Genomic DNA, 27,432 nt, shown 5'->3' with positions numbered 1-27,432 from the left:
AGAATTTCGCAAAGTTATTATTAATAATAATAAAAACGCCTATGGCTGAGTAAACACACACTCTTCGCTGAACACTTCTGTATCTGTCATCTCACTCAATTCTCACAACAATCACAAAATGGGTCATTTATGAATTGCCTAGCATAGCAGGTGTACAGTTGCGAGAGATGCCTCCCAGTTTTATAAAGACATTTGAGGGAAGGAAGAAATTATATACTTTCTTTTTTAGCACAGATATAATGACAATAATTTTAAAGTGGTTCTATAGAGGAAAATATAGGTTTTCTTCAGGTGAATGCACTAAACTGCATATGGACTCCATCAGAAAATCACAAGCCTCATCCAGATATGCAGTCTTATTATCCCTTAAAAATATATATAAATACACATACACATACATATATATATATATATATATATATACACACATACACACACATATATATATCACAGCTACAAATACATTTGACATTAGTGAAATGGTACATATCAGGTGATAATTGTGATAAATTTCCCTCTAAAATGTTAGAAGAATCATCCTGATCTGGCGTGTAGCCCTGGGGGGTCATCTTTGAAAAGGATGTGATGAGACAATCTCGGCTGGGTTGTTTTGTTTGCAAAACTTCACCTCTAGAGGGCAGGGCAGGCTCACAGATTATTTTCCATCCTTATTCCTCAGTTTTCCATCCTGATCAGGACCTTGCCGAGTGTGGTAGACAGTCAGGAAACTTTCTGATACATTTTTGTGGGGTAGGAGGCCAGGGGCAATGGGAATCTCACCCATTAGAAAATAAAGTTTTATCCCCATTTACTACTTGAGAAAAAGAAGGCTCAGGAAGTTAAGTGACTTTCCTTAAGTCATGTGAAGTCCTCATTCCCACAACACCACATTTTCTAAATTCAAAGGTCCCAGGGAACTTCAGCTCCTACGTGCTTAAGAACAGGTATCCTGGGACTTCCCTGATGGTCCAGTGTCTAAGACTCTGTTTTCCCAATGCAGGGGGCACGCGTTCAACCCCTGGTTGGGGAACTAACATCCTACATGCCACACTGTGTGGCCAAAAAAAAAAAAAAAACTAAAAACAAAAACAAAAAAACAAACAATAAAACAGGCATCCTTGCATGAGTGCTTTTCAACATGAATGCCTGGAGAGAGACCCAATACTACAAGGAAGTGAGGGTAACTAGCAAATGATCTTGCCCTAAATGGCTTACTGCAAGAGAGAAATAAGTCATTTACTCACCATTCTTCCCTGTGACCAGTGTTGATGCTTCTGCCAGGGAACATAGCAGAGAATGAGCTAGAATGACTGTCTTATTCTGACTCCAAGACACTGTGCCCGGCCCAGGGTCAGAGCCCAATAAAAATTTGATGGCTAAATAAGTAACTTCCCACTGGATGAGGCAGATGGTACACAGTCCTATGCAGGCCTCTTTGCTCCTTTCAGGACAGACGGTCTCACATTGAGGGAGAAGACCATGGTATGGGAAGGACAGGTAATGGTGAGCAGATTGGCTTAAATGTCTCCAAAGTCTCATCTGACTCCACTACCCTGACATCCTATGAACTGGGAGACTGGTAAGTGGGAAGCACACAGAGGGCAGAGGCCAAACAGCTCCATGTAGTGTGAGGAAAAAGCCACACAGAAGCCAAGAGAACTCTGGAGTTGAGTCATCTCTCTCTACAGGAGTCCTGAAAGGAAGAACACCTTAGCCAGCCCTGGCTGTTAGTGTCCCAGGACTTAACCTGACATTCATTTGTCTGCTCAGCATTTACTGAGCAGCTACTATGTGGTCCGCCATGCATTTCCAAGCTTCTAGCTCCTTCAGCTACACCCACAGCGCCTAGAAGACGGACTGACAAACAACATGCATGTGATATACAGCTATGAAATCTCAATCTGAAGGAGCCCTCTAGCTAGTAGAGATGATACAAGATATAAACAAATAAATGTATAAAGAGGGATAAAGTGCTCATTTCAAGGGTCAGGAATAGATCAGGGAACAAACATGGGAGAGGTGACAGCAGTGGAGTGCAGCCTGGGCACTGGATGGAACAGCCCAGGAGAAGGGAACAGCGTGAGCAAAGACCCAGAGGCTTGGACTTCCCTGGTGGTCCAGTGGTTAAGACTCTGCACTTCCAATGCAGGGAAGTCTCGGGTTCTATCCCTGGTTGGAGAACTAAGCTCCTGCATGCTGTGGGTGTGGCCAAAACAATAATAATAAAGACTCAGAGGCTCTCAGGGGGCTGAGTGCGCTGACAATGGGGCACACAGGCCAGGCTGGCTGTAACTCAGCCTGTGTGAGGGGGACTATAAAAAGATGAGAGGAGAAAGGTAAGATCCTAAAGGGTCCATGCATGGCAGGCAGAGCTGTCTGAAACCTCCTCCTAATGGCCAGGACAGCAGGAAACTGCTGGAGCCCCACAGAAAGCTTGGTCTGGCTGTACCTCATCAGGGGCTCAAGGGAGCAAGAGCAGGAGGGCATCGATTAGGAGTCTGTGGTCAAAATCCAAGAGGCTACCAGGAGAGGGAGCTTGACTCAAGCAGCGGTCCCAGGAGCTCTGCAGGTAGAAGCCCAGAGCTACACTCAGAGCATGTTAAACCATCTTCACGCCCACCTCCAGGAGGCAATGGTAGACCAAAGGCTCAGCAGCCAGATAGTTCTGGGCCCCATGCAGTTGTGTAACCTTGGGCAGGTCACCGTACCTCTCTGATCTCCCATTTCTCTGTCTGAAAAATGAGGATAACACGAACACCCACCTGGCACAGACTCTGTAAATGAGATAAGAAGCAGCACGGAATGGAGGGTGAGAATGCTGTGGATGGACTCTGGAGTCTAGCCACCTGGACTCCCAGCTCCTTCTTAGTTCTGCCATTTATGCACTGAGTGACCTTGGGGAAGTTATCCAACCTTTCTGGGCCTCAATTTCCTCATCTGTGAAGTGGACTTAATAACAGTATCTATCAATAATACATCAAGGGATTCATGTGGTGATTGAATGAATTAATATACAGAAAGCACTTGGAACAAACAGTGCTTGGCACACAGTAAATGCAGGTTAAAACAATGTTGGCTACTGTTACATAAAACCACACAGGGTGGTGCCTGGCACACAGAATTGAGGCTCACTCAGCCTATGTGTGGCCCCTTCTCCATGCCCCAGGCCTCTTCTGTGCTCCCAGAAAATTCAGAGGCCATGGGAGGCAGAGGTGGGACAGATGAAAGAATAGCAGAGAGCAAGCCTGGATTTGGTCTTCTTTCCCTTGCCTATCCACCCAACACCAGGTGATATCCACTCTCTTCAAAGCTCCCCCTGCCCCAGGTCCTGGCCTCCACTCCTCACTGCCTGTGCTACTCATTTTGTCCTAAGCACCGGCACTATGATGGGTCAGGTATGGTCCCCTGTGTCTTTGGCCAGGGGAGGGGGTGGGGGGATCTCAAGAACAGAGAGTGTGGTGTTTGCTCAGCCTGGAGGCCCCTCCTGCTCTCTGTACACAGCCAAGAAATGTTTGTGGATGACAACAGCCCCATTCTCGCCCCAGATCTAGACAGAGAAGCAAGATTCCTCTAATTCTCATTCAATTCGACATTATCATTGCCTCCCACACAACTATAATGCTCCCAACACAGTGGTGGGGAAAGAAATGGTATTCCCTCCTGAGAAGAAGGAGAGGAACCCCTCCTCGGGAAAAGTGCCCAGGACCCCAAAGGAGACAGACTTCCCTAGAGCCCCTCCCTGGGCTCCCTCCCTCCCCCCAGCATCCACAGCCCCTGCGGGGAGCACACTGTCAGTCCACTGCACACATGAGACGCCACAGCAGTGCCTAGACCAGCACTGCCCTGGCTGACAGGAACACCAGGCTGGCCCTGCTGACTGCTGTCCTCTAGTGCAAGCCAGCTTGCTGGGTGGGCAGGGTGGGGGGGCAGAGGATGGAGAGTTACCACCAAACAGGCTTCAGCCCACCACTGCCTACGGCAAAGCCAGAGCTGGGCCCAGGCAAAAAGAGTGGGAAATGCAGCTCTCTTCAGCGTGGAGGACTCAGCAGTGGCCCCCAGCACAACTGTAAATCATTCTAGGCGCCAGGTTGGCAAGGGGGCCCAGGCCATGATCGACAACAAAAACAGAGATCTTCTCTAATCATGACGAGTGAGGCGAGGGGGGGAAAGGGTGGCAATTCCAGGGGGACAGACCTGAGCATGGTGGATATCAGCAGCTGCTAAACAGACAGACAAACAAAAGCAAGCGAAGACTTCACATACAAAGGCCCAGAGGCCAGAAGGAGGTCGGGCTTTATCATGCGCTATGCTGCACTAGGAAGGCCACACCCAGAGCACAGCAGAAGGCAGACTGGCATCTGGGAACCTGTCCAGGAGAGACAGTGCGGGAGGGTGTGGGAATCCTGGGGGGATGACATGGGTGGGGGTGGACATAACAGCTGCTATCAACTGCAGTAGAGGGCAAGTTCCCAGGCTTGGGAGTCTGTCTCATGGCTCTGTGACCTCTGGAGTGTTGCTTCACTTCTCTGAGCCCTCAGTTTCTTTGGCTGGAAAACGTGGGTTGTGGTGACAGACGCACAGGGTAGCTGGGAGGACTGAATATGCCCCTGGGTGAGGGGCCCTTCCGTGCTGGGCCCAGGCCCCTCGCTCCTCTCTTTCTCCACCAGAGGGAGCCGGGGGGCCAGGAGCGCCCTGCTTGTACCAGCTCTACCTAGCCTCCCCCAGTGCTGCAGCCTCTGCTGCTCAACTCCCACCCTGCCTGCCCTGGCTTTCAGCAGCAGCCTCTCACCCACTCCTTACAAACCCAGAGGAGGCCTGGCAGGGGAGTAGCTTGCAGCAGCTGTGGCGACAACAATGGCTACTGCATCAACAGGCCCTCCTGACACCTGGCCGAGACAGAGGGAGGGAGAGTGGAAAGGAGGGAGACAAGGCCCTCCGCCATCAACTCCCCCTCTCATCACTCATTCCAGAGCCATCTTCCCCTGCTCGAATCCTCCAGAGACCTCAGGCTCTCTTGGCCTCTTCCAGTTTGTGACCTAGTCAGGTCCTGAGGCTCCAGAAAGCTCCAGTGGAAAAATAACAGGCCTTGGAGACAGGTGGACTCGGGTTATAGCCCTAGCTCTATTAAGAACTGGCAGTGTAACCTTGAGCAAGGTCCCTTCATGTTTTGGAGCCTCAGTTTCCCCATCTCTAAAATGGAGTTGCTAGTGCTCACTGCACAGGGTCTGTTGCGAGGACCAAAAGAGGTAATAATGGATGCGCAAATACTTATGGTTAGGAGAAATTTGAAGTACCATCTAAAATCCCCTTATTAACCCATTAGGAAATGGGAAGCAACAAACACAAATGTGTTTCACAAAATGTGAAGTCCAACGAACAGCCTGGAGGCTGCACAGAGGGAAGGACCGAGAGGCAAGCCTACCCAGATGGCAGAAGCCCAGAGCTCAAGAGCAAACAGGCTTCCAAACTCACATCTGCAGGGTGGAGAATAGGAGGGGAACTGAATCCTAGAATTAGGGAAAGCCTTGGTCATTTCATAGGGCTTTCCACCAGTTCAGGAATTATGTTTTCTCTAGCCCTTCCCGATCCCCTTGAGGCAGTCCACTGCCTCACCAGACCAGGTTGGAAAGTTCTTCCTGATTTATCCCCAATTTTCCCATTGCTCCCTGTTCTGCGACCTGGAGCATACATAACAAGGCTGCTTCGTCTGTCACAGGCTTGAGCACTCTGGAAGTCTTCTGCAGCCAGGCTCAAGGACCACAATGCCCATTTAGTGTCCCTTTGCCTTCACCCTACCATGGTCCTCTCCTGAAAGGGTCTTGCTTGGTTGACCTGGCCCCTCCCTCCAGTGTGGGGCCCCAAGCTCCACACAGTCAGTCCTCCTGGAATGGGCTCCAAGCAGCCCCCACCCCCTCCCCCAGGCAGAAGAGCCCATCTCCCTGTGGGGCAACCCACAGCAAACCTCAGCTGAGGGTGCGCTGCAGTGAAGCCCAGCCGAGTCCTTGAGCTGCAGCTGCTGCTCCTGGGGCCCAGCCATCTCAACCCAGCACCCCAGCCTGCTGCCTCACCACGGGGGAGTTGCAGAGAGCTGTCTCCCGGCAGATTTCCTGAGGCAGAAGGCTTCCCCACCCCCAGCCCAGCCTCCAAGAGACACTCCGCTGGTTGTGGCACATGGTAGGACCAGCTGAGCCGTGAGAGGAGGAGGAAAGCTGTCCATTTGCTAGAGGACTTCAGACTTGGTCTGTAGTGGTGGCTGGATTAGTCACAGAACCATCAAATCTAAGCTGGAGGGGCCATTCAAGAGAATTCAAGGCAGATCCTGCCTTTTATAAAGATATGGGGGAACTGATGCCCTAAGAGAGGAAGGGACTCAGTCAAGGTCACAAAGCCAATCTGCAGCAGAGCTGGAAGGGGAACCTGGGTTTCCTAACTCCCGGTTCAGTATTCTTTCCAGTCCAGCAGAAGAGAAATCAGGGAGCCTTTAAGGCAGCCCTGTGAGCCTGCACACCCTTGGCTCCCTCAGCTTGACATTTATTCCAACCAGCTCACCAGGGTATCTGCATGGGGAAGTGGACCCAGCCCATGCCCCACCAACCCAAGAGATGATGCCAAGGTGTCCCAAATAAGCAGACACACAGACCCCAGCACAGACACTGGCACTGATCCAACAAGAGGGAAGATCTGTAGACTTCTCTTGCTGGTATGCTCTTTAATTGGGCGGTGTTTTTCTTGAGGGTGGAGAGGGGGTGGTCTTTGAGGAACGAGCCAAGGGCCGGGCCTCCATCTTTGCTCCCCCGGCCAGGACGTGCTGCAGTTCCCCCTCAGAGGGACGTCTCAGCCTCCAGCTGCCATTCTGGTCCCCACTTGCCAGAGGAGAAAAGATCAGGCCTGCGCTCAGGACCTGCAGAGGAGACCCGAACGGTGGGGGGAGTCGCGGCCGGGGGTGGGGGGGAGGGAGGGCTTTCGTTCCCCTGCGTCTCTGAGCTGACATCGTGACAGACAATAAATATCCCAACCGGCACATCCAAATAGAATAAATAAAGAAATGAAAAGCCATCCTCTGGCAAGGATACAGGGAGGGGGTGAAGAAGTGGATGGGGTGACGACTGCTCCAAGCTCTCACTGGCCACGGTTTTGAGAAAGAAGAGATGCCTGCACTCATCGGGCCAACCCACTCTGGGGAAGCTAGAGAAGGGGTATCGGCTGCCTGAGGGGGCGCCCGGCTTTTCCCGACAGGTTGGGACAGGAGAGGACACGGAATCAGGCACTGGCTTCTTACTTTACTAGCCGTTCAAGTTGAAGAGGGAACTAGCGGGGAAGAACCGGGGAAAACAAACACGCGTTCCTTACTTTCTCTGGAGGGTTGTGGCGGGGCTGGTGCTGGTACTGGTGCTGTGGCCGCCGCCGGCCCCGGGGCTGGAGCTCCTGGATGCGCCGCGGCTCAGCTGGCCCCGCTCCCGCGGTGGCCGGGGCCCCACGCCCACCGCCGCCGAATAGCCGGATTCCTTCTCGCGGCCCGGGTGCGCCGGCCCAGCCTCCCTCCCGCCACGCTCGCGACCCAGGGCTGGGTTCTCGTGGTGCAGGTGGCACTGGGCCACGTCGCGCTCGCGGGCAGAGTAAGCAGCAGTGTCCTGGAGTGGGTAGGAGGAGTCCCGCTCCTTGTCCCGATACACAGCCTCCCGGTTCTGGTAGGCGCCGTCCCGGTTCGGGTAGCCCACGTCCCGGGCCGCCTGGTGGAACTGGCTCTCCCGCAGCTCGCGGTGGTGGAACTGGGTCTCGCGCAGGTTCTGGTATTGGCTTTCGCGGCTCGGGCTATCCCGCGCGCCGTGGGGGTCCCGGTGCAGCTCCCCGCGGTGCAGCTGGCTCTCCTCCCTCAGATCGCGGTTCTCCTGGGTGAGCTGGTCCAGCTGGCCCTCCAGCTCTTCGATGCGCCGCCGCTGGGTCTCCAGCAGCTGCTGCTGGCTCTCGATGATGTTGTTCAGCTCCAGCAGGTACTCCACCGCTCGGTTGGGGCTCTCGGATCCCGGGCCGCCCGGGGGACCCGACCCCGCCTCCATCCTGGCGGCCCAGGGGCAGGGGAAGGGGCAGGAAAGCCCGATCCCAGCTCGCTCACGGCGCCACCCTCCCCCGGGCCCAGCCGGGGGAGGGGGCCGGCGGGACGCGAGGGCGCGCACCGGGCTCGAGGGCCCGGGGGCCCGGGGGGGCCCGGGAGACAGCGCTGGGGCCGGCGGCACGGGGAGCAGGAGCTGAGGCTACCGCCGCCGCCGCCGCCGCCACCGCCGCCGCCACCGCCGCCGCCACGGCTCCCGAGGACGCGGCCCGCGGCGCTCCGCCCGCTGCGGAGTCACTGCGCAGCGCGGCCGCGCGGGACCGCCCCGGCCGCCGGCCCGCCCCCCGCCCCTGCCCCCACCCCGCGCGCCCGGCCCGCCCCCGCGCGTCCCACCTGCAGCCGCCGCAGGCGCCCGGAGCTGGACCCGCCCCAAGGGCCCCACCGGCCAGCCCCATCGCAAGCTGCTGGAGATCTCTCCATTTCACCGGTCCCAGGGTCCTCAATTAATGCAGCCTAAAGAAGCCCTCTATCCCAGTCCGTTCCAACGTCCTCGGGTCCACAGGCCCAAGATCCTCATCTAAGACCTTCCAGGAACCTCCATCCCAGGCAGCCCCCAGGTCCAGGAATCCCTCAGACTCCCCATCCCCTGGGTCTGCCAATCCCAAGTGTCAGTGTTCCTATCCCATCCAACCCCTGGACTTTCTACCTCTGGGGACCACTCTCCAGCCCATATCATGGGCAGTCCCCAGGATCTCCCACCTCAACAAGCCCTGGGACTCCCCATCACAACCAGTCTTAGGCTCAAAGCTCCATTCATTCATTCGGCCCTCATTTTCTGCTCTCCTATGGAAATGCTCATCTCCACTTACTCCATCACCTCCATCCAATGAAACTGTACCCATCCTGCAAGACAAACACCACCTCATTGAAGCCAGCCCTGATCGCTCCAGCCAGGAGCGCTCACTTCCTCCACACTTCTTCTGTGGCACTTGTGGAACTCTGCTTTACAGCCCATTTGTTTTTGTTCTTGTTGCATGTCCTCTGCCAGACCAAGCTCCTTAAAGCCAGAAACATGTCTTCATTCATCTTTGTGAGCAGGCTGGAATAGAAGAGAAAGCTTGAGTTTTACAGTCATACAGAACTGGATTTAAATTTCATCTCTCTGAACTTCCTTTTCCCTCTCAGTAACACCTACCTCACAGGGGGTGGTCTTGGGAAAAGCATGCAAAATCATTTGGCACAGAAAAGACAATGCAGAGAATGAAAGAAAATATTTGCAAATGATATATCTGAATATGTAAAGAACTCTTACAGTTCAACAGCAAAAAGACAACTCATTTTTTTAAATGGGCAAAGGACTTGAATAGATACTTCTCCAAAGATATACAAATGACCATTAAGCACATGAAAAGATACTCAACATTATTAGCCATCAGGGGAATGCAGATAAAAACCACAGTGAGCTTTCCTTCCTAATGTAAAAGGAAACTTTCACAATGTCCAGAGCCCTTGATACCCTACAGATGAAGGAGGAGGATATCCTTAAATTCCTTGCAGCAGGAACCCACTTAGGTGGCACCAACCTTGACTTCCAAATGGAACTGTACATCTACAGAATGAAGTGATAACATCTACATCATAAATCTGAAGAGAACCTGAGAGAAGGTTCTGCTGGTGACTCATGCCATTGAAAACCCAGTTGATGCCAGTGTCACATCCTCCAGGAATACTGGCCACCGAGCTGGAGTGAAGTTTGCTGCTGTCACTGGAGCCACTCCTATGGCTGGCTCCTTCACTCCTGGAATCTTTTGTTAATGAGATCCAGGCAGCCTTCCATGAGCCATAACTTCCAGTGGTCACTGATCCCATAGCTGACCACCAGCCTCTCACAAAGGCATCTTATGTTAATCTGCCCACCATTGCTCTGCGTGACACAGATTCTCCTCTGCTCCAGGTGGACATTGCCACCCCAGGCAACAACAAGGGAACCCACTCCATGGATCTGATGTGAATACTGTCCTGGGAAGTACAGTGCATGCGTGACACCGTCTTCCATGAGCACTCACGGGTCGTCATGCCTGATCTCTGTTTCTACAGAGACCCTGTAGAGATCGAAAAGAATAAATAGGTCACTGATGGAAAGGCTGTGACCAAGAAGGAATTTCAGACCGAATGGACCGCTCTAGTTCCTGAGTTTACTGCTACTCAACCTGAGATCACAGGCTGGTCTGAAAGCATGTTGGTGCTCTGTGCGCCTATTGAGCAGTTCTCTGCCAAAGATCGGAGCATCCAATCCACCACTGAAGACTGATCCCAAGCCAGTGAATTGGTAAGAATGACCATTGGGTAGTATTAAGCTGTTCTCCACAGGCTCTTGAACAGAAAACAGAAATAAAGCTGTTGAAAAATAAACATCAGTTTCTTAAAACACACATATACAGATACCACTTCACATCCACTATGATAACTCAAATAAAAAGGACAAACAGGGAGTAGTGTTGGTTGAGCATGTAGAACGATCGGAACTCTCAGTCATTACTGCTGGAAATGTAAAATGGTGTGGTTGCTTTGGAAGACCGTTTGGAAGTTTCTCAAATTGTTAAATATAGGATTACCATATGACCCAGGAATCCACTCCTAGGAATATAGCCAAGGGAAATGAAACATGTTTACATGAAAACTTATACATGTATGTTCATAGCAGCATTATTCGTAATAGCCCCAAAATGAAAACAATTAAGTGTGTATCTGTTGATGAATGGGTTAACAAAATGTGGTATATCCACATGGAGGAATATTATTCAGCCATAAAAATGACTGGAATTCCAAAATATATAAACAACTCATCCAACTCTCTCTATATAAAAAGAACAACCTGATTTTTAAAATGGGCAGAAGACCTGAATAGACTTTTTCCCAAAGAAGATGTACAGATGGCCAACAGGCCCATGAAAAGATGCTCAACATTACTAATCATCAGAGATATGCAAATCAAAACCACAGTGAGATATCACCTCACATCTGCCACAATGTCTATCATCAAAAGACCACAAATAACAAATGTTGATGAGGATGTGAAGAAAAGGGAACCCTAGTACACTGTTGGTAGAAATGCAAATTGGTTCAGCCATTGTGTAAAGCAGTATGGAGTTTCCTCACAAAAAACTAAAATTAGAACTGCCATATGAGCCAGCAATTTTACTCCTAGGTATATATCCAAAGAAAATGAAAACATTACTTCAAAAAGATATATGCATGCCAATATTAACAGAGGAATGGATAAAGAAGATGTGGTATGTGTACGAGATGGAATACTGTGCATCCATAAAAAGAATGGAATTTTGCCATTTGAAACAATATGGATGGACTTGGAGGGTATTATGCTAAATGAAGTAAGTCAGACAATGAAAGACAAATGCTGGATGATATCATTTACATGTGGAATGTAAAAAATAAAATAAACTAATGAGTATGACCAAACAGAAACAGACTTACAATTATTGGTTGTTACCAAATTAGTGGTTACCGGTGGGGAGAAGGAAGGGGAGAGAGGCAATAGAGGGGTAGGGGGAACTACTGTCTATAAAATAAGTAAGCCAATAGTTAAAACGGATAACAAACAAGGACCTATTGTATAGCACAGGAAACTCTCCTGAATGTTATGTGGCAGTCTGAATGGGAGGGGAATTTGGGGAGAACAATTCTGCCCCATGGCTGAGTCGCTTTGCCAACCACCCGAAACTATCATAGCGTTGTTGATTGGCTATACTCCAATACAAAATAAAAAGTTTTTTAAAAATAAATAAGCTGTAAGGATATATTGTATAGCACAGGGAATATAGCCAATTTTTACAATAACTATAAATTGAGTATAACCTTTAAAAATTGTGAATCACTGTATTGTACACCTGAAACATATAATATTGTACATCAACTATACCTCAATTTTTTAAAGAAGGGATGAAGTACTAATACATGCTAAAACATGGATGAACCTTGAAAACATTATGCTAAAAGAGACACAAAAGTCCACATATTGCATGATTCCATTAGATAAAATTCCAGAATAGGCAAATCCATAGAGACAGAAAGTAGAGTAATGGTTGTTAGGGGCGAGGGCATGGGTTGGGGGAAGAGGAGTGACTGCTATGGGGTTTTGAGGAGGGAGAATGAAAATTTTCTAAAATTAGATGGTGGTGATGGTTGCACAACCCTGTTAATTCAAAACCGCTGGACTGTACATTTTAAAAGGGAGAATCTTATGGTATATGAACTGTATCTTGATAAAACTGCTTTTTATAAACACTTTGCACAGAGTCTAGCGTATAACAGCAGCTACAGTTAAAAAAAAACAAAACACACATCTATGGTGCTTACCACGTGGCTGGCCCTGTGCTAAGTACTCTACATGCACGAGCTCAATCTGCATGACAATCCTGTGAGGTGGATGATGTCATTACCTCCATGTCATGGATGGGGAAAGCGAAACCCAGAGGTTGAATGACTCGCCCAGGGTCACACAGAAACATAGCCAGGAAGCTCAGATGTTTCTTTTTCACATCACTGCTGCTGCTGCTAAGTCACTTCAGTCGTGTCCAACTCTGTGTGACCCCATAGACGGCAGCCCACCAAGGCTCCCGTCCCTGGGATTCTCCAGGCAAGAACACTGGAGTGGGTTGCCATTTCCTTCTCCAATGCATGAAAGTGGGAAGTGAAAGTGAAGTTGCTCAGTCGTGTCTGACTCTTCACGACTCCATGGACTGCAGCCCACCACGCTCCCCCGTCCACGGGATTTTCCAGGCAAGAGTACCGGAGTGGGGCGCCACTGCTTTCGTTAATACCTTGTACAAAATAGGTGCTCCGTAAGAGTTAAATTAATATAGCTATCAAATACTTCTATTTCCAGCAAATATTTACAGAGTATTTATTATGTTCCGGGCAAACCTGTGTTCCCTTTCCTGTCCCTGCTTCTCTCATTCAGATTGTGAGGCAGCAGGCAGATGGGTACTAAGTTTCAGTTACAAAATATTTATTGTCTACTATGTGTCAAGCAGTATTCTGGACACTGAGGATATAGCAATGAACCAAATAGACAACAGTTCCTAACCTCATGAGCTGACATTGTACTGGGGGAGAGAGACAATAAAGAACTAGAACATGTCAGATGGTGTACTGAGTTGAATAGTATCCCCCCAAACTTGACGTCCACCCTGTGAATGTGATCTTTTTGGGAAATTCGGATCTTTGCAGATGTACTTAAGGTAAAGTCATATTCTATTGGCATGGGTCTTCATCTAATGAGTTAGGAAGATCCCCTGGAGAAGGGAAAGGCCACCCACTCCAGTATTCTGACCTGGAGAATTCCATGAAATACAGCCCATGGGGTTGCAAAGAGTTGGACATGACTGAGCAACTTTCACTTTCACTCCATCTAATGACCAGTGTCCTTAAAAGAAGAGGGAAATTTGGGCGTTGATACACACACACACAGAATACCATGTGAAGATGAAGGCAGAGCTTGGAGTCTCCATGGTAGAGAACACAAAGGATTGCTGGCAACCACCAGAAGCTAGAAGAGGCATGGAAGGATTCTTTCCTCCAGCCTTCATAGAGAGCATAGCCCTGCTCTCTTTGAAGAAGTCCCATTTCAGACTTGTAGCCCCCAGAACTGAGAGAGAATAAATGTCGGCTGTTTCAAGCCACCCGGTTTGTGGTACTTTGTTATGGCAGCCCTAGGAAATGACCCCAGATGGTGCTCTGGAGACAGGCAAAGCAAGGAAGGATGATGGAGAGCTCTGGGTGAATTAAACATAGCCTGCGCCCTAAGGGAACTCCCAGTCTAGTCAGAGAACTACAATCAATCCCATGTTCCAAAAAGGAGTAACAAAATGGAACATGCAAAGCACAAGAGTGGAGTCACCAGGACTAGGATGTTGGGAGGTCTTTATATATTTGAGCTGGGCTGAGGATTTCAACAGGTGGAAGTGGTAGAGCTGAGAAACCCCTGTTGGAGTCCCGTGCCATGGAAGGAAAGGAACAGAGTCAGGAAACTGTGTTTAGGGAACCATGCATAATGTGATTGAAGAGAGAAGCAGAAGCACAAGTGTGTGTGCACGCACATGTGTTGTGAGAGACAGGAGGAGATAAGACACGGCTTGATTCCGCTTGGAGAAGATTCCAAAGCCAAACAAGAGCATTTGGAATCTGTTATAGGCAATGAAAAGTCATGGAAAGTTTTTTGAGCAGGAGAGTAACAGGCTAGGAGGGAAGGGGTTCCACATGGATGTTATGTGTACCAAATATTACACACTACAAAGGGTTTTTAAAACTATTTGTTTTGGGCTGAGTCTTTCTCACTGTGCACAGGCTTTCTCTAGCTGCAGTGTGCAGCCTTCTTGCTGTGGTGGCTTCTCTCGTCGTGGAGCACAGGCTTTAGTGTACATGGGCCTCAGGAGTTGTAGTTCAAGGGCTCCAGAGTGCAGACTCAGTAGCTGTGGCACACGGGTTTAGTTGCTCTGTGGCATATGGGATCTTCTGGGACCAGGGATTTAACCCGTGTTTCCTGCCTTGCAAGGCAGATTCCTAACCATTGGACCACCAGGAAAGCCCAAAAGTGTTTTTTTTTTAACTGGCTCATTGTTGTTGTTCAGCAGAAACTTTGGCACTACCTTCTTTTCCTGCCTGCTGCCTCCGGAGTCATTTCCCAGAAGCCTCGATCCCTGGTGTGATTGCTCCAGTTCTCCTTACCCCAGCGCCAGCTTTGCCAAAGAACGCAGAGCTAAAGCAGGAAAGAACCCTGAAAACCACATCTCACCACTGCCAGTACCCAGTCAACAAGAACTCATCATGATGATGAGAGCCATGAAATAATTTCCTCAGATTTGAAGGTGGCATCTGTTCAAATTGGTTTTTCCTATTGGGTTCTCATAGCTCTACCACGAGCAGATCTTCTACACTGTTAGCTGCCAGACACGAGATGGAAAAAAAAAATTGTTTTTAAATCATCAGTCTTTTCCCTCAGTTTTATAGTCCAGAATGTTCAAGCTGAAGCTTAGAGATTAACTCATTTTTCAGATGAGAACACTGAGGACCAGAGAGAAATGATTTACATATAACTGCTGTGTGATCACTAGCTTATAACTCCTTACTTGGGCTATTTCCTGAGGTCTGCTATTCCAAAGAGTCTTGAGATTGAAGACTGTAAAGAGCAGGACAGTGGGAAAGTGATGATCTGTGAGGCACAGAGAAGAAAGAAAAAGGAACAGAAAAGGAAGACTCATCCCTGTGGAGATCCCTAAAGAGATAGCAGTGCTTAAAACTGAGACAGCATTTTGCTAATTAATTAATTATCCTTCTGGCCCCTTTCCCACTAGTAGGGGGAGGGTCCAAGATGTATGTGAAGAACCTGTCAGTCTTGAGCAGTCTCATGGAAAGCAATCCTAATAGACTAGTCTGGGTTTTGTTTTAGGAAAAATTTTCTTTCTGAAGATGATTTGTAAGCATGATTCTGTCAGAACATAAAACCACATAACCCAATGTGTTTCCAATTTTGTCCTAGCTTCCATAAAACTTCGAGCCAAATTCAGAGTCCAATTATAATCCAGTTCATTTTAGGTACCTGGCAACATCTATTCAGGCTTCCTTTACATGGTCTCTGGTCTGTTTTCTTCCCCATTTTTATCCCTAATTGTCTTTCTTTCATGTTGTAACTGATGAGTCGCCTAATATCCTCTTTAAAGTAGGCGGAATATAAATCTTACATAAACTAATCTGTGTTTACAGATGCTAAGGAGATTTGAACCAGTGAAGAGCATTTGAAGGAACAGATGATATTAGGCCTGGAGGAGAGCAGGATTATGAAGATGTGATTCCTGGCTTTGAATACCCAATAGGCTGTCAGGGGGCAATGAAGTGGAATTATTCTGCTTAGCCCCAGTGGACACAGCCAGGAGCAATGGATGAAAATTACAGGGAGACAGATTCCCAGAGGGAAGTGGCGTCTCATAGGCTAAGCCTAGTGGAAAGAGTGAGTTAACCATCAATGGAAGTCTTCAAATAGTGGCCAGACGGCTTCACTTGAAGGGTCTATTGCATAGGAAATGTAAACACCGGATGGAAGTATTGGATACAATGATGTTAAAGGTTCTTTGTAGCCTTAATATATGCAAACACAGTTCTAGATGTAGACAAGAAGACTGGGGAGGGGCAGGTGGGGAGAGGAGATGGGAAAGAAAGAAACAAAGGTTCATGGAATTCTGAAACATTTTCCCCAAAAGCAGTGAACCCTAACTGCTCCTGAGACCCTTGTAAAAGGGAAAACGGTCCAAAACTAGAGCTCAAGTCTGCACTTCCCCAGTCCTATTCCTTGTGAAGCCTAGAAGGCAGGAGAAATGGAAGCAACCACTCCGCTGTTCCCACTGCCACCTAACCGGCCAGTATTCAAGGAAGAGCGGGTCAAGACTCTTAAAGCTAGAAGGGGCCTAAGGGATTTTGTAACTCCAACCTTTCATTTTAGAACCAAAGAGAATGAGGCCCAGAGAGTGGAAGGAGCCTGTGTATCTGTGAGCCACCCCACCCGACCCTGTGCTGCTGAAGGGCAGAGACTTATTCTGTTTTGTTTACCTTTCCCCAAGCCCAGTCTGAGCCCAGGTCCTCGCGCATGATGTGTGCATGGTAAGCAGTTGGAAAATCGAATTGCCCAGGAGGGCTGGAATCAGATGTTAGGTCTTTTGACCTCCAACCTATGATAATTTCCAAGACCAAATTTCATTCAGTTCAATCCCCCGGACATTTTATTTGGCATCTCTGTATGCCAGGCTTGGAGCTATAGCAAAAATGAACAAGAAGCAGGCTGTGCCCTCAAGAAGCAAACAGCTCCTCCTGGGAGCTGGGCTCGTCCCCTCTCAGGCCCTGCGCACCTGCTGTTCCTTTGCCATAGAAAGCTGTTTTCTGTTGCCTTTGCCTACTTACTGCCTGTTCATTCTTCAGATCTCAGTTCAAATGTCAGTTCATCAGCAGCTCCTTCTCTCACTCCCAGATGAGGCAGAACCCTCTGGTACATGCTTTCGGTGAGTCCTTCTCCTTCCTTGAACTTAGCAAGTGTGTAATTACATATTGATTTGTGTGATTCTTTGTTTGCTTCCCTCCCACCTCCCTCTCTAGACTGTTAGCTCTACAAGGGCAGATATTCTGTCTGTTTTGCGCCCCCCCCCCACCCACTGTACCACAAATCTGGCAAAAAGCCTGGGACGTGGTAGGTAAACAATAAGCAATCTATGTTTGTTGAATGCATGAATCAACCATCTAATGGGATATATAGATAGATAAATTATAACTACAATTCGATATGATGACAGAAATAAGGTAATACGGAAATCAATTCTATGGAAAAGAGAAAGCCAGCTCCTGTATCAATGCAGCTGCCTTGTAGAATGTATCTTTCGCTCAGTAGCTTCAGTCATGTCTGACTCTTTGTGACGCTATGGACTGTAGCCCACCAGGCTCCTCTGTCCATGGAGATTCTCCAGACAAGAATACTGGAGTGGGTTGCCATACCCTCCTCTAGGGGATCTTCCCGACCCAGAAAAAGTGAAAAGTGAAGTCGCTCAGTCGTGTCCAACTCTTTGCGACCCCATGGACACCAGGCTCCTCCGTCCATGGGATTTTCTAGGCAAGAGTACTGGAGTGGGTTGCCGTTTCCTTCTCCAGGGAACTTCCCGACCCGGGGGTGGGATCAAACCCAGGTATCTTTACCTCTCCTGCATTGGCTGGCAGGTTCTTTACCACTAGCGCCACCTGGGAGGCCCTTGTAGTGAAGTCGCTCAGTCGTGTCCGACTCTTTGCGACCCCATGGACTGTAGCCTACCAGGCTCCTCCCTCCATGGGATTTTCCAGGCAAGAGTACTGGAGTGGGTTGCCATTTCCTTCTCCAGAGGATCTTCCCGACCCAGGGATAGAACCTGGGTCTCCCGCATTGTAGGCAGACGCTTTACTGTCTGAGCCACCAGGGAAATCCTGGGAGGCCCTTGTAGAATGTGTATACTGCCAGAAAGTCAAAGCATGAGAGCAGGAAATCCGTGTGAAACTGCCTGTTGCATTCAGACAAACCAAAGCTAAGTGTCAGCATCCCTGTATGTCCCCAGTCCCCTAAGAAAAGGGCGGTTCTGCCATAGTGGGGCAGAATAGGCAAGTGAGTGCGGCTCAGGGTTTGGGCACAGTTGGCAAAATCAGACCACATAGGGCTGGCAAGGCCAAAAGGAAGCTCCAGGAATTCAAGGTCCACAGATCTTTCTGTTCCTCAGGGTTCTCTTCTGGAGAAAGACTGAGAAGATTGGTCTGTCCTGGAATGACGGGACACTTCGTTACGTTTTTGGACCGGTGGAGGCTTAGACCTACTCCGAGGCATAAGAGAGTGTTGCCCTCTAGTGGTAATAATAATGATAACGATAGTGATAATAACAAGTAGGGGACGTGTGCCTTGCTAGGGTGACCAACTATCCCAGTTTGCTCAAGATTGTTTAAGCGCTGAAACTCTGCTTCCCAGGGAACCTCTCAGTACCAGGCAAAATGGTACAGTTGGTCATCTAATCCCTTGATGGTGTTCAACACACTCTGGATACCCATGATGTCATTAGATGGCTCATAAGCCCCACGGCCAGGAATCAGGATTCAGCTCCACAAATCTGCAGAGCTTTTAGAGATTCAGCCTGTTTTCCCAGTGAGAAAAGATGGCCCAAGAGAAGGGAAGTAACTTCCTTTTTCAACATCACATTACAAAATGGCAGAATGAGGATCAGCATCTAGGTGTCCAGACCCACAACTTCGTGCTGTGTGCCTCTGCCTGGCATGCCCTTACCTACTTTGTCAGTTTGTCTCTGCTCTACATCCTCCAGGAAGACTTCTGTAAATTACTCACCCCTTAATTCTTTCAGAAAGCTTCCCCCTCTGAAAGCCTGAAATACTCATTTGGCACTTAGCATGTGCTATAAGTACTGTTTTGGTTTTTTTTTTTTTCAATCCTTTACATGTATTGCTAGAAAAAAAGGAAAGCTCCTTAGCCCCTCACCCCCAACCCCAGGCCATACTGGAGAGGAAAGCAACCTCTGGGTGGAATAGTCTCAGGGTGCCCATAGTTTGTTCAGGGACCCGAGGAAAGGGCATTTGGCATTGCAGAGCAAGGAAAGAATCAGAGAAAGCCTTTCGCAATCACCAGGTGGGATGGATTTGAGAGCAAAGAGTTGAACAGAGGTGAGAATACATCCCTCTGCAGCACTGGGGGAAAGGAAAGCGAGTGAAGCCTTCCTTGCCCCAGTGATACCATCAGGGAATGGGTTCTAGTTTTCTTGCTACCAGGATTGCAGTGTCCTTCTCTGCTTCCCTGGTTCCTGACAAGGACCCCCCAAATCAGCTCTTGCCTCTCCCCTCCACTGAGACAAATTTGCAAACTCCCACATCTCTGTGGAAACGGCAGAGAGCAGGAGAGAAGAAAAAAGGAGAAAAATCCACCCACATGCCAACAAACTGGAAAAAAAAAATAACCCAGGCCTTGTCTCACTCAGCTGTTGGCTTGCTGCTCCCTCCTACTGTGGCGGCTGCTCCTGCCTCCTGGACAGGGGCCTAGCTCTGTGCAGTCTCCCTTCCCACCCTGCTTCGGCTTTTGTCAATCCCCCTCCCTCCATCTCAGCTACGGAGCCCAGGGTAGGAGAGCTGGAAGGAAGGACTGACAGCCACCAAATGCTTGGAGACAGCTACAAACTCAGTTCCCATCACTGTTCCCCCAAAGCATGCAGAAGATCCTCTGCTCACTCCAGGGACAAAGTCAAGGAGTTCTCCCCTACCAGGCAACCTCTCCCTCAGATACCCTGAAACCTCTGCTGCCTCTCTCTACCATTTCATGTCTCAACTCTGTTTTCCGTCTAACTCGCTCTACTCCAATCTTTTCATGCCCTATCCTTTCTTCACCTTCTGCCCCAGTTCTGGAAACCACATTTTTTTTTAATGGAATGTGTTACTAGGAAAGGAGGACTCTGGTCATCACTATTAGGAACTACCGAGGAAAACAGAGATGTTTAGCCTGCAGGAGAGATTATTTGGGCTCAAAGAATTATGGGAAGATGGAACCACAAGGAGCTTTTTGGATTACCTCGTCCAACCCTTCATTTTCTAGTGAAGGTGACTGAGGCCCAGAGATGAAAGAAGACCTGGACCATCATGAAGAAGGGACAGCTTTGGTCTGTGGGCCTCCAGAACACTGAAGGAGAACCAGTGGGTGAAAGATAGAAAATAGATTTAAATGACAGTTTTATTTCTTCCTTCCAAATCCCTATTCCTGTTATTTCACTTCCTTCCCTTATGGTGCAGGATCTCCAATTCAATGCTGAACAAAAGGAGTGATAATGGGCATCCCTGTCTTGTTACTTATCTTAAAGGGAAAATTTTCAGTGTGCAACCATTATATACATTCCCTGTGGGATTTTGGAGGATGCTTTTCATCGGTTTAAGGAAGTTACCTCTTATTCCTAACATGCTTAGAACATCTTTTTTTTTTATCACTAACAGGTGTTAAGTTTTATCAAAGTCTCAGCATCTTTCATAATGATTGTAAGTTATTTTTTTCTCTTCTAATCTGTTTATATGGTCAAGAATGCAGTGCTAAGCTCGAGTGAAAGATGAAATTTCTAACACAAAAAAACCATCCAAAGAGGCACTGGCTGCCTTATGGATCAAAGCAGTCAGCTCCAAGTGACTGGGAATGTTCAAACAGAAGTGCAGTCATTCAATAAATATTTAGGTGCCTACTCTGCTCTAGGTGCTGACAATTCAGTGATGAAGAGGGTCCCTGCTCTCCCGGTGGCAACATTTTAGAGAAAGGATGACAGATATAAACAACCAACAAATATAGGAACAGGATCATTTCAGAAAGTAAAAGTGTTTTGAAAATATTGTCCAAAGGTAATGTGACTGGGTAGATCTGGGGAACAAGATTAAATAGTCAGTGAAGGTCTCTGGACAGATTTGGGATATATTTTTACCTGAACAGCACTATCAATCAACTTGACCACATTGTCACTTATAGACTACAAGACTAGTCAGGGAAAGTCTCTCCTAGGAGGGAGAGTTGAGGTGAGATTGAATGACAAGAAAGTGATCATTTCAGGACGATCCAGAGACATGGCTTCCCAAGCAAGGTGAAACACAAGGGTGAAGGCTGTAGAGTGAGAATGAACTTGGGGGTATTTAAGGGATTACCAGTCAGAAGAAGTCTGATTGGTAGTAAATGAAGTAGGAGAGAAATTCTGAAGCAAGCCCGTGTAGGACCATGCCAGCCATACAAAGGTGTTTACTCCAGGTACAATGACAAGCCACTAGAGGGTTTTGAGCTAGGATTGACATGTCTATGATCATTCTGTCTGATTTGTGGGAAATGGATTATAGTGGGAGCAAAACTGAAAACAGGTAGACCAGTTAGGAGGCTAGTGATGAGACCAGTCAGAAGGTCTAAGCAGGAGACCAAAATAGCTTAGGCTAGGAGAGTGATGATGAAGAAAGGTAAGTGTAAAGATTTTGGATCTATTTTTACCTATTTTTTTAAGTAGGATTTTAAAAATAATTTTGTTTTTAACCAAGTTTTCTGGATGTTTTAAAATGTAAAATTCAGATTTGTTTCTTTTTTTTTTTAAATCTGTGAACCATTCTTTTTTAAATTAATTTACAGCAGTATCAGTCAGCTTGATCTCATTGGCACTTACAGAGTACTCCTTCTGACAACAGCAGAGTATAAATTTTCTCAAGTTTGCAACATGCTTATCAAGATAGACCATATTCTGGGCCATAAAACACATCTTAACAAATTTAAAAGAACAGAAATCATACAAAATATGTTCTCAGACTACAATGGAATTAAACTAGAAACCAGCAACAGAAAAATTTCCAGGAAATCCCCAAATGTTTATAAATTAAAATACTTGTAAATAACATATGTGTCAAAGAAGAAGTCTCAAGAGAAAATTTTAAATATTTTGAGTTAAATGAAAAATACAATTTATGAAAATTTGGAAGATTGTGGAAAATCCCAAACAATCTACAAAAAAAAGAAAAACTTTTCTGGAACTAATAAGAGTATACATAGCAAGGCTACAGAATACAGGGTCGATACACAAACATCAGTTGCTTTCCTATATGCCAGTAGTAAAAATTAGAATTTGAAATTTTAAGAAAATGGTACTATTTATGATAGCTGCAAAACAATGAATTAAGTATAAATATAAAAAAATATGTACAGTATCTGAATGCGGAAAATTACAAAACATTAATGAAAGAAATCAAAGAATATCTAAATAAATGGAGAGATAGTCCATGTTCATGAATTGTTGTTGTTTGGTCTCTAAATCATGTCTGACTCTTTTGCGACCCCATAAACTAATAGACCACTAGGCTTCTCTGTCCATGGGATTCTCCAGGCAAGAATACTGAAGTGGGTTGCTATTTCCTTTTCCAGAGGATCTTCCTGACTTAGGGATCAAATCCACATCTGCTGCATAGCAGGCAGATGCTTTATCACTGAGCCACCTGGGAAGCCCATGAATAGGAAGTCTCAATATTGTTAAAATATCAGTTCTTCCCAAGTTGATCTATAGATTCAACATAGATTCAGTCAAAACCCTGCTAAACTATTTTGTAGATATAGACAAAGTGATTTAAAAGTTCATATGGAAAAGAAAAGATCTAGTCCACCAAAACAACATTGAAGAAGAAAGTTGGAGGACACTACACAATTTCAAGATAGCAGTAGTACCAGAAGCTATAGCACATAAAATAGTGGAATGGAATAAATTTTAAGGGAGAGCTAAAAATCTTGTTGATGGATGTATGGGGTGAAGAACAGAAAGGAATCAAGAAGGATGAGAAGGGAGGAAGATTGGGTTAGATACATTTTTAAATTTCTTCCAAACTTTGTTTTGATAAAAAGTTGTAAGATCTATGATTTCTTGACCTGACTCACATATTTCTTCTAACTCATTACAGTTATACTTGAGGCTGGGATTTCCCTAGTTACTGACTCCATACCTCCAAGCGCAGGCCCATTCCCTCCCCTTTTCTCTTCTGTGGAGGCTGTGCTGGGGACTCTGGAAGTAAGAGCCAATGAGCAAGGTGAATGCCGCCTCTAGTCCTGATTTTAAGAGGCTTCAAGCTCCATGGTCAAAGTCTGATTGCCCTATAATTAATGTGTTAATAAAGTATGAGGGAGAAGCTAAGGAAGAAAAAGAGGAAGAGAAGGAGAATGAGAAAGAGAGAAAAGGAGAAATTGGATAAGGAGAGATGGGAGAGGAAGGAAAATGAAAGAATAAATGATTTGTTGGCAGAAAGAGGGGAGAGGAGCAGGCCATGGTGGCGCACAGTAGCCTCCTGAGGCAGAATGCATCTAGCCCTGCTAGCCTCAGTCCATGTCCTCAGCAATAGCCCATCCTTATTTGTGGCCCTAAGAGAAAGTTGTTTTTCAGTCGCTCAGTTATGTCTGACTCTTTGCGACCCCGTGGACTGCAGCAAAGGACCAGGTTTGCCTGTCCTTCACTATCTCCTGGTGTTTTCTCAAACTCATGTCCACTGAGTTGGCAATGCTATCTAATCATCTCATCCTCTGCTGCCCTCTTCTCCTTTTGCTTTCAATCTTTTCCAGCATCAGGGTCTTTTCCAGTGAGTTGGCTCTTCGCATCAGGTAGCCAAAGTATTGGAGCTTCAGCTTCAGCATCAGTCCTTCTAATGAATAATCAGGGTTGATTTCCTTTAGGATTGACTGGTTTGATCTCTTTGCTGTCTTGCAGAGAGACTGTTATATGGAGAAATGGGTCTTTGTAGTAACTACATCTGGTCAGAGTGGGTGGGATGGGGGGAGCAGGGAGGAGGGGATAAAAATATCAATAAATGGATGGAGTTAGATCAATGGTGTTATACTTTATTTTGAGTCACAGACCTGTCTGAGAATATAATGAAAGTTATGGCTTATACATTCTCCCCAGAGAAATGCTAATACACACAATCATACCAAATTTTGCCTTCAATTCAGCATACGCATTCATGGATTCTCTGAAACCTTCCAGGATACATGAACCCCTGATAGAATTCTGAACAAGAGAATATTTACGAGGTAAAAATCAGCATGCTTAGTGAATGGATTTCGTGTGGTAGTCAGTGAGTCAGAGAAGAAGCCTGGATTTATGACTGAAGTGGCTGGCTGGATAATGGAGGAATTCACTGACACAGAGTAGAGTAGAAACAGGAGAGTGTAGTGTCAGAGAAACCAAGGGCAAATCATCTTCCAAAATAGAAGGAATGGTTAACATGCCAAATATCACACAAAACAAAGCCTGGAAACCAACCACTAGATTTAGCAATAAAATAACTGGTAGCCTTGCAGAGAACATGGAGTGGTGGGGGTGGATGGCAAATTACAATGGGTTAAGAAGGAAGAAGCAGAGGCCAAAATGTAATGGGTTAAGAGGTGATCAAAGGAAAAAAGATAAAAAAGGAAAACAGTGAACAGGAAATATGGACAGGGGTACAAATAATGTTCTCAAACTATTCACCCCTGACAGAGACAGAGATATACTGATTAGGCTCTGAGGCACTTGTTATCCTTTTCGTGTGTGTGGTGAGAACATTTAAGTTCTACTCTCTTAACCAATTTCAGTTATACAATACAGTGTTATCAACTCTAGTCATCATGCTGCTGCTGCTGCTGCTGCTAAGTCGCTTCAGTCGTGTCCGACTCTGTGCGACCCCATAGACAGCAGCCCACCAGGCTCCCCCGTCCCTGGGATTCTCCAGGCAAGAACACTGGAGTGGCTTGCCATTTCCTTCTCCAATGCATGAAAATGAAAAGTGAAAGTGAAGTTGCTCAGTCATGTTCGACTCCTAGCGACCCCATGGACTGCAGCCTACCAGGCTCCTCTGTCCATGGGATTTGCCAGGCAAGAGTACTGGAGTGGGGTGCCATTGCCTTCTCCAGTCATCATGCTAGATTCTCACAAATCTCATTAGATTCTCAGACCTTATTCATCATATACCTGAAAGTTTCTACCCTTTTATCAACCTCTCCCCATTCCTCCCACCAACTTCCAGCCTTTGGCAACCACTTTTCTACTGTCTGTTTCTATGAGTTTAACTCTTTCTCTCTGTTTTTTTTCTAAAGATTCCACATGTAAGGAATACCATGCAATATTTCTCTTTTTCTGTTTGGCTTATATCACTTAATGTAATGCACTCAAGTTCCATCCATGCTGTAGCAAATGGTAGGATTTCCTTCTTTTTGTGGCTGAATAATATTCCATTGTGTGTGTGTGTGTGTGTGTGTGTGTGTATTACATTTTTTTCTTTCATTGATGGACACTTAGGTTTCTTCCATATCCTGGCTTTTATGAATAATGCTGGGTGAACATGGGAGTGCTGATATCTTTCGAGATCCTGTTTTCATTTCATTTGGATATATATACAGAAATGGAATTGTTGGATCATAGTGTAGTTCTAGTTTTAATTTTTTGAGGAACCTACATACTGTTTTCCATAGTGGCTGCACCAATTTACATTCCCAGCAACAGAGCACAAGGATTCCTTTTTCTCCATATCTTTGCTGCCTTTTGTCATCTCTTGTCTTTTTTTTTTATTATTATAGCCATTCTAACAAGTATGAAGTTATATCTGTAGTTTTGATGTGCATTTCCTGATGATTAGTGATGCTGAGCACCTTTCATGTACCTGTTAACCAGTTGACAATTTGTATGTCTTCTTTGGGAAAATGTCTATTCAGTTCCTCTGTCTGTTTTATAATCATATTGTTTGAAATGGAAACCCACTCCAGTATTCTTGCCTGGAGAATCCCATGGATGGAGGAACCTGGTAGGCTACAGTCCATGGGGTTGCAAAGAGTCAGACATGACTGAGTGACTTCACTTTCACTTTGGGTTTTTTCACTAATGAGTTGCATGAGTTCTTTATGTATTTTAAATATTAACTCATCAGACATATTATTTGCAAATATTTTACCCATTCTGTAGGCTGCCTTTTCACTCCTTTGCTGTGCAGAAGTTTTTAGTTCACTTGCTTGTTTTTGCTTTTGTTGCCTTTGCTTTTGGTATCAAATCCAAAGAATCATTGCCAAGACCAATGTCAAGGACCTTATACCTTATGTTTTCTTCTAGGAGTTATATGGTTTTGGGTCTAACATTCAAGTCGTTAATTCATTTTTAGTTTATTCTTGTGTTTGTTGTAAGATAAGGGTCCAGTTTCATTCTTTGCATGTGTCTGCCCTGTTTTGTCAGCGCCATTTATTGAATAAACTATCCTTCCCCCATTGTGTATTCTTGACTCCTTTGTCATGAATAAATTGACCAATATATGCATAGATTTATTTCTGGGCTCCCTTTTCTCTTCCATTGATCAACATGTCTGCTTTCATGCCATCAACATACTGTTTTTCTTCCAGTTTAATTGAGATATAATTGACATACAGCATTGTATAAGTTTAAGGTGTACAACCTAATGACTTGACATACAAATATTGTGAAATAATTACCACAAAAAGTTTAGTTAACATCCATCACTTCATAGAGTTAAAATTTTTTCTTCCTTGTAATGAGTACTTTTAGGGTCAAATAACATGCTGTTTTGATTACTATAGCTTTGTAATATTGTTTGCAATTAGGAACTGTGCTGTTTCCAGCTTTGTCCTCCTTTCTCAATATTGCTTTGGCTATTTGGGGGTCTTTTGTGGTTTCAACAATTTTAGTATGGTTTGTTTCTGTGAAAAAAAATTATTGGAATTTTGATAAGGACTGCTTTGAATCTGTACATTGCTTTAGACAGTATGACCATCTTAATATTAATTCTTCCAATCCATGAACATGGAGGATATTTCCATTTTTTGTGTGTCTTCTAGTTCTTTCATCAATGTCTTAGAGTTTTTAAGGTACTGATCTTTCACTTCCTTGGTTAAATTTATTCCTATGAATTTTATTATTTTTGATGCAATAGTAAATGGGATTGTTTTCTTAATTTCTCTTTTTCAAAAAACTATTTATTTGTGCTGGGTCTTAGTTGTGACATGTGGGATCTAGTTCCCTGACCAGGGCTTGAACCTGGGCCCCCTGCATTGGGAGCACATAGTCTTAACCACTGGACCACCATGGAAGTCCCTTAATTTCTCTTTCTGATAGTTCATTGTTAGTATGTAGAAACGCAACTGATTTTTTTGTACATTGATTTTTTTTTTGTATATTGATTTTGTATCCTGAGACTTTACTGAATTTGTTGGTTAGTTTTTTTGTGGAGTGTTCAGGGTTTTCTATACATAATATTCGGAGAAGGCAATGGCAACTCACTCCAGTGCT

At 46.2% G+C, this 27,432-nt stretch overlaps 1 protein-coding gene, 1 non-coding gene and 1 pseudogene across 3 annotated transcripts in view; 1 reads left to right on the top strand and 2 right to left on the bottom strand.

Moving 5' to 3' along the window:
• Positions 1–8,346, bottom strand: part of IQSEC2 (IQ motif and Sec7 domain ArfGEF 2) — a 77,456-nt gene extending 69,110 nt beyond the window's left edge. For both annotated transcript variants that reach the window (XM_070289975.1, XM_070289979.1), the window contains exon 1: positions 7,351–8,346. In XM_070289975.1, coding sequence (XP_070146076.1) covers positions 7,351–8,057 — 707 coding nt within the window. In that variant the 5' untranslated portion in view covers positions 8,058–8,346. The remainder of the gene's footprint in view (positions 1–7,350) is intronic.
• A 1,200-nt stretch (positions 8,347–9,546) lies between these two features.
• LOC138929919 (small ribosomal subunit protein uS2 pseudogene) lies at positions 9,547–10,361 on the top strand (annotated as a pseudogene).
• Positions 10,362–27,159: 16,798 nt separating this feature from the next.
• TRNAG-CCC (transfer RNA glycine (anticodon CCC)) lies at positions 27,160–27,232 on the bottom strand. The gene has a single exon. It is a non-coding gene; the product is annotated as a tRNA-Gly (tRNA).
• Between the last annotated feature and the right edge of the window lie 200 nt (positions 27,233–27,432).

This window comes from Ovis canadensis, chromosome X, assembly GCF_042477335.2.
Source record: "Ovis canadensis isolate MfBH-ARS-UI-01 breed Bighorn chromosome X, ARS-UI_OviCan_v2, whole genome shotgun sequence".
NCBI classification, from domain to species: Eukaryota; Metazoa; Chordata; class Mammalia; order Artiodactyla; family Bovidae; genus Ovis; species Ovis canadensis.
Note: the sequence above shows the minus strand (reverse complement) of the source record. Positions and strands in the feature narration are given on the sequence as shown.